Source organism: Orycteropus afer, unplaced genomic scaffold (assembly GCF_000298275.1).
Source record: "Orycteropus afer afer isolate SDZICR_OR568_19922 unplaced genomic scaffold, OryAfe1.0 scaffold00291, whole genome shotgun sequence".
In the NCBI taxonomy this organism is placed as follows: Eukaryota; Metazoa; Chordata; class Mammalia; order Tubulidentata; family Orycteropodidae; genus Orycteropus; species Orycteropus afer.
In genome coordinates, this window is record NW_006921878.1 from 540,589 (window position 1) to 547,744 (window position 7,156).

The 7,156-nt window shown below is 56.1% G+C and overlaps 1 protein-coding gene across 1 annotated transcript in view; it reads left to right on the forward strand.

Moving 5' to 3' along the window:
* The window catches only part of DOT1L (DOT1 like histone lysine methyltransferase), a 49,198-nt gene that overhangs the window by 14,366 nt on the left and 27,676 nt on the right, over positions 1 to 7,156 (forward strand). The window contains exons 5-7 of the mRNA XM_007951066.1: positions 134 to 228; positions 1,154 to 1,216; positions 4,644 to 4,699. Coding sequence (XP_007949257.1) covers positions 134 to 228; positions 1,154 to 1,216; positions 4,644 to 4,699 — 214 coding nt within the window. The remainder of the gene's footprint in view (positions 1 to 133; positions 229 to 1,153; positions 1,217 to 4,643; positions 4,700 to 7,156) is intronic.

Here is a 7,156-nt window from a genome sequence, read left to right on the forward strand (position 1 = left end):
CCCCCCCCCCCTCCTTTTTTTTTCTCCAAATGATGCTGGCTGATCTTACAATCTCTCTGCCCATATCACTTTCAACCTGGGCACTGGCTGTGTCTCATGGTGCCTCTCTCTCTCTCTCTCTCTCTGTTGGAAGGAGTGGGCCAGGTTGTGCTCCAGGTAGCCGCAGCCACCAACTGCAAACATCACTACGGTGTTGAGAAAGCTGACATCCCAGCCAAGTACGCGGAGGTGAGTGACTCTGGGGGCAGATGGGTGGGATGAGGTCATTGTCTGGCCTGTGGCCTTAGTGGTTATAGCCCCCTCTAAGAAGAGAGACTGGTAGCCTCATGGCAGAGTGTGTGTGTATGTGTCCTCACTGCGTGCTGGTCCCGGGGGTGCGTCCTTGGGTGCAGGCCGTGCTGAATGTCCCCCGGTGTCCTGGCTGCGGGCTGATTGGAGGTGGAAAGCAGCACAAAGGAAGCAGGCAGGCAGGTCTGTTGACGCCTCCTGCTCCTTCTGCGGCCACATGGCATCCCCTCACTAGATGACAGGACAAATTTGAGACCATGGACAGCCCACGAGTATGGGCCGCAGGGAACTGCCAAGACCCCGACCCCAAGTCAGCTCCTTCACAGAGTGTTCAGCATGTCCCTCTGTGGCTGAGGGCTGGTGTCCCTGTGAGGGGATGTCGTCCTCGCAAGTTGTGGTTGCTCAGGCACCAGGGAGCTCAGCACTGCCTCCTGGGGGCAAGCATAGCTCACCTGTGGGCCTTTGTTACTGCTGGCCCTAGGGTGTGCAGCAAGCTTACTGCTTGGCCCAGGATGTCACTGGGCTGCCCCGCAGCCGGGGAGCACTTCTTGGCCTCCCCCAAACCCATGCTGGGACTTTGGTTTTTGGGAACCTGTGTGATTGAGCCTTGGCCAGCACCCTGCTCTTGGGCGTCTGCTTGGGCAGTGGTCAGTGGGGTGTGGGGAGGTAGCCTGCATGGTGTTCCCATCCTCGTTCAGGTTTTGGGGTCCAAGTGCCCTGGGGACTGGAGTCGTGACTGGCTCCATGAGGACTGGGAGACAGGGCCCTCATCAGGCCCTGCTGGGCGGTGGGGGTGGGGGCAGCATAGTGCCTCAGGGTGAAGAGGTCCCTGGTGTGTGACGCTGTGTGGGCTTTCTTCTTGCAGACGATGGACCGAGAGTTCAGGAAGTGGATGAAATGGTATGGAAAAAAGCATGCCGAATACACAGTGAGTGCCCTCCGTGCTCCGTGCCCTCTCCCCGCCCCGCTCCTCTGTCTCTGTGGAAACACAGGGTTTCCTCCACCCTCTCCTCCTGCCACTCTGTGGCACCATCTGGGTGTGAGTTCGACACTCGGGCTTCCTCTTGCGTCTCCGTGAAAGCCAGCCCATGGGACCCTCTGTCATGCCCCTTCCTGTCCTGTCTCCAGCACCCTGTTTTCTGGCAGCCCTGTTAGCTCCATCGTCCAGTGTGGCTGCACCATCTGTGTTCCGCCAGCCACGCGTGTGGCTCCTGGTGCTCCCATGCTTACCAGCGTTTGATGTCAGATTCAGACGCAGCCACTCCATTCTGACTCACGCTTCCACAGTGACGTACGGTGTGGGTGTCTCTCCACCTGTCTGTGGTGAGGGGCTATAGTCACATGTTTTGACCATTTTCAGCTTGAGTTGTTTGTTTCCTTATATATAAAAAAAAAAAAAAATCCAAACTCACTGCCGTGGAATTGTACCCGACTCAGAGCGACCCCTCCTTGAGTTTCCGAGGTGGTATCACTACAGAAGTAGATTGTCCAGTCTTCCTTCCAAGGAGTGGCTGGTGGGTTTGAACTGCCAGCCTTCTGGTTAGCAGTCAAGTGCCTTAGGCACTGCGCCTCCAGAGCTCCTGTTTCTTATTGTTGGAGTTTTAAGAATCCTTTGGATATTTTTGATATGTGCTCTTTATTCCCACAAACGTTTCTCTTTGCTGGGCTGTGTTGGGACAGCTGTGGCATGTCTGTTGGGCCAAGCCACTGTGTGGAGGCTGTGTCTGTGGTTTGCATGGTTTAGGGTGCTTCACAGTACAGTCTGAAGATATCTGTACCTGTCCCCTGTCTACACATCATTGCTGGTTCCCAGGGCTGCCCAGCGTTTCTGCAGGCGTCTGTTCCCCTTGAGTGTTGTTGCTGGTTCCCGGGGCAGCACTGTGGGTCTGTAGGCATCTGTCCCTTGTCCGTGTGTCATTGCTGTTTCCCAGGGCTGCTGCAGTGGGCTTGTAGTGCCTGCCTTCAGATTGCTGTACCCCCAGTGCTGTTCCAGGTGAATGTCTTGAGAAGATATCCTCTGTCTGACTTTTCACACCACACCATAGGAACTTGTGTCCAGGTGTTTTGAAAAGACCCAGTAGCTCACTACACCTTTGGCACAGAGCCAGGCTGGTGGCTCAGACCCCCCACAACTTGGTCACTGAGGAGGGGAAGCGAGCAGCAGCTGAAGTGACCGTGGTGACTTGGCCTGGCTCCTCTCGGCCAGCACCTGTCAGCCTCCCCGCCCAGCCCTGAATAGGCCTGACATGGAGCTCTTCCAAGCTGGCACCTCTGGGCCACGTGCTCCCTGCCTCTCTACCCAACCCCTGCCGGCAGCTGTGGCTGGCCCTGTGGCCAACTCCAGTCCTGTGGACACTGTTGGGTCCTAGGAGGGCATGCTGCTCTGGCCTCTGCCTACAGGCCCCTGCTGGCTGTGAGCTCTTCCTTGGTGGAGGTGTCTGTCTCTGGGCACTGGACACCCCCTTGATGACAGGACTCAGCATGCAGGGTGCAGTGAGATCCCTGCATCGGGATCCCTAAGACCCCTAGGAGAACTCTTGAGATGGCTACCCTTGGGCTGTGACCCATGCCAGTGCTGCCACAGACCAGTCAGCACAGGAGATGGGTGCCACATCCCGAGGCCCCTGCACGTGCAGTGCACAGACACTGGCTGGCAGGGATGCTCTGTGGCCTCTCTCCTGCCCGCCACATTCTGCTGTCCCATCATTGGTCAGGGCATGGGCAGTACACTGTGTTGGTATGTGCAGGGGTGTGGTGGCAGTGGGGTTGCAGGTTGTCCCTGCAGACTGAGCCACCCATCCACTGTGCCTTTGGGAGCAGCTCTGGGCAGCTGGCCAGGAGTGCTGGGGCCTCTTGGGCCTTGTCTGTGTGTGGCTGCCTGCTCTGTGCCCAGGAAGGAAGGGGCTTTGGTGTCACCTTGTAGCACCTGGTGCAGGTGTGGGCATCTCTCATGGCCTCTGCTAACAACTCTGGGGATATGTCATTCCACATCCCTTACCCATTTAAGGTGAACTATCCAGGGATTTTAGTGTATTTACATAGTGTGAAACCACCATCTCTGTCTGGTTCTAGAACTTTCCATCTCCTAGAAGTAAACCCCACACCCCTTAGCAGTCACTTCTCGCCCCTTCCACCAGCCCCTGGCAACCTCTGACTCACTCTCTCTCTGTGGCTTTGCCTGGTCTGGATGTTTTACAGAAGTGGGCTCAAGATGCTGTAGCTTTTTGCTTCTCTCACTGGGTATTGTCTTCAAGGTTCATGCATGTCAGGGCCTTGCTTCTCTTAGAGGCCGAGCAGCCTCCGTTGTTTGTGGATGGGCCATGTTGTGCAAACCTACCTCCTGCGGGTGGACGTCTAGGTGTGTCCACCTTGGGCCATTCTGAACTGTGCTGCTGTGGACATGCATTTGCAGCTTGTTGTTTCTCTCAGGTATGTACCTGGCAGTGCAGACGGTAGCTTCTTTGAGGAGTGGTTTAACTAGGTTCTTTATAGTAAGAGGTGCCTTCTGTTTGCTGGATGGTAGCCTTGAGGCAGGTTGATATTTTGCTCTCAGGAGTCACCCTGGGCTCAGGCTTGTGTAGCAGTGGCGTGCTGTCTTCCGAAACAAGACAATAGGACTGTCCCAGGAGCAGCTGGTAGCATATGTCAGTTTGGGAAGCATGCAGGTTTGGTATTGTCAGTGGGAAGGGCAGCTGCATGTGGCTCACAGACCAGACAGTGGCTTTCCTTCTCTGCCTCTCCCCAGTGAACGCACATCCCAGTATGACACTGCTCCCTAAAGTCCGACTTCTCTGCAGGAGCGTTTGCTAATGTGCGCCTATCCTGAAAACCTATTTATTTTATAGGTCCTTTGTGCCAGGGGAGGGGGACAGATGAGGCAGAACCAGGAGGTGCCTGGCCTGGGCATAATGGTGCACGGGACAGGCCGGGATCCTTAGGTGGGGTTGCTGGGAGCCTCACCCTGGGAGGGCCGCCTGTGGCAGCCTCTGGTACTCACCCTGAGTGCATCCTCTGCTTTTGTGTTGTTCTGAGAGAGTGTGTGGCTATAACAACATGACGGCACCAGCCTATGTGCTCATGTGGCGAGCCGTGGTCCACCTAGCTGCATCCTGCTCAGCTCTCTGGCCTGCCATGGCTCTGGGCTGCGGACCCCTTAGGCCTCTCATTGGGCCTGTGTGGGCCCTGTGCAGTCACCAGTCAGGACCCCAGCTGTTCCTTCGCCCTGAGCCATTCTAGCTGTGCCTCAGGCTCCTATGCTACCCACTGTGGAAAGGCTGCTGGTTTCAGCTCTTTGTGGGGTAGGCAGCACCCCAGGAGACCTGTGTGATAAACATTGTCTGTTTTCTTCCTTTCAGCTGGAAAGAGGCGATTTCCTCTCTGAAGAGTGGCGTGAGCGGATTGCGAACACGAGGTACGGCTGGGTGGTGGCTCCTAGCTGTGCCCCAGGCAGCTCACTGCCTGGAGAGGCACCAGGAGCTGGGTGGGCAGCAGCTATGGGCAACTGAGCGGCAGGGCCTCACCCTAACTGCTCCTGAAGTGGGGGCCAGCACACCCCCCTTGGGAAGGGCTCCTCCTGAGGATGGGAGGTGGTAGGTGCGTAGTCCCGTGATGTCTGTGAGGCTGCAGCAGGGTGTCTCACTCTGCCTGCTGTGGTCCTTCTGCGCCCTGGACCCTGCAGAGCTGCTACCACCCCAGGACGCTCACGTCCAGGTGGGGTCCTCTGCTCTCTGTGCCCCGTGCTTAGCACACTATGCCTGTGCGAGGGGTCGCCCCCATTCTGGGGCCCTTTGCTTCCGGTTTGGCCTCTCTGTCCCTGGCTGGATTCAGGGATGTCTTTGGTTTTGGGGGCATTCCCTGGACGCTGGTCATGCGCTCTCATCATCCCCTGCCCAGGGTCACCTTGATATCTGAGAGTGCTCACTGTCAGGACGGCCTGTGCCGAGCTCCCCACCAGCTGACATTCTTGGTCCCCAGGCTGCTGTGTGACCTCAACATTGTCCTGCTTGAAAAGCTGTGTCCCCAGGTTTGGGGGTAGTCAGAGCTCTCAGAAACAAGGCCAGAGCATGGTGTCCCAAGACCTCATGAGGCCTAAAGGGGGCCTGTGAGGCCTGTGCCAATATCCTGGGGCTGCCGTGACAGAGCCCCACGCACTGGGGCTGAGGACACAGCCCCTCGAGCCCACTCAGTTCTAGAGGCTGTGAGTCTGGGTTCGGGGCAGCGGCAGGGCCACACTCCCGCCAAGGCTCTAGGGGAGCCTGCGTCTTTCATCTCTTGCAGCTTCTGTGGCCCTGAGCTTCACTGGGCTTATGGAATCACTGCAGTCTCTGCTTCCCTCCTCACACCGCCATCTGCCTGTGGTGTCTGTCTGTCTGTCTGCCTGACTTAAAAGGACACCAGCCGTTGGATCACGGCCCACCCTGCTCCAGCAGGACATGCTATTAATGCATGACACCTGTAAAGGCTCTCTTTCAGACAGGGCCACTTGCCTAGCTATCAGGATTGGGACATGAGCATATCCTTGGGGGACATGGTTCGGCCCAGAGCAGGAGTATATGGGCAGCCCCTGGAAGAAGTGTCTTGAGCGAGGAGGCTCTAGTGCGCTCTGGCACTCTGGGCAGGGCTGCATATTTGGTATCTGTCTCCCATGCCCTGCGGTGGCGCCTGGGTCCTTCCATGTCCCCCTTCCTCCGTTAATGTTCCCTGTGCCCCGCCCGTTGTACCTGGGAGCAATCGGCAAGCAGGCCTTCTTTTCCAAATGAGTCCCCTGCCCTCACTTCCGTGTTAGGGTGTTGGATGTGTGGGCCCTACAACAGGTGCTTCCCCTCCTTGGAGCCTAATTGGAGCTGATGCTAATTGTTGGCTGGCTCTTCTTGGGTCTTAGCAGGCCTCCATGGTTAACACCCAAATACAGTGCAGCCCTGACCAGCTTCCTGCCGGTGGCATCACTGTGGGTGCTTCCTACCCACTGCTTTATTTGCAGGGGTGTCGAGCATGGCTTTCTTGGCTGACTGTCCTTGTGTGTGAGGTGGTGGTTGTCAGGTGCCACTGAGTCGGCTCCGACTGACAGCGACCCCGTGTACGATAGAACAGTGCGCCACCTGCTCCTGCACCATCCTCAGTCCTTGCTGTCCCTGAGCCTATGGTTGCAGCCACCATGTCAGTCCATCTCATGGAGGGTCTTTCCCTTTTGTGCTGACCCTCCACTTTACCAAACCAAACTCACTTCTGTCCAGTCGGATCCAGCTCGTAGCAACCCCTCGTAGCAACCCCTCCTTGGGTTTCCAAGGCAGGATCACTATGTGAGTAGATTGCCCAACCTTCCTTCCAAGGAGTGACTGGTGGGTTTGAACCGCCAGCCTTCTGCTTAGCAGTCTAATGCCTTAGGCACTGCGCCACCAGAGCTCCTCCCCTCTACTTTACCCACCATGATGTCCTTCTGCAGAGATTGGTCCCTTCTGACAGCATGACCAAAGTCATGAGACTGGCCATTCTCCCTTCTAAGGAGCATCTGCCTGCACTTCCTCCAGGACAGATTTGTTAGTTCTTTTAGCAGTCCAAGGTACTCTCAGTATTCTTTGCCGACACCACAACTCAAAGACATCACCTTTTCTTCAGTCTTTCTTTCACATGCTTATGAGGCGACTGTAAATACTATGGCTTAAGGTAGCCACACCTTAGTCTTCAAAGTGACATCTTTGCTCTTCAACACTTTAAAGAGGTCAGAGGTCTTTTGCAGCACGTTTCCCCTAGTGCAGTATGCTCTCTGATTTCTTTTTTTTTCTTTTTTTTATTAGGATTTGGGTGAAGATTTACAGAGTAAATTCACTTTTCATACAGCAGTTCACATATACTTTGTCTCATGTCATTG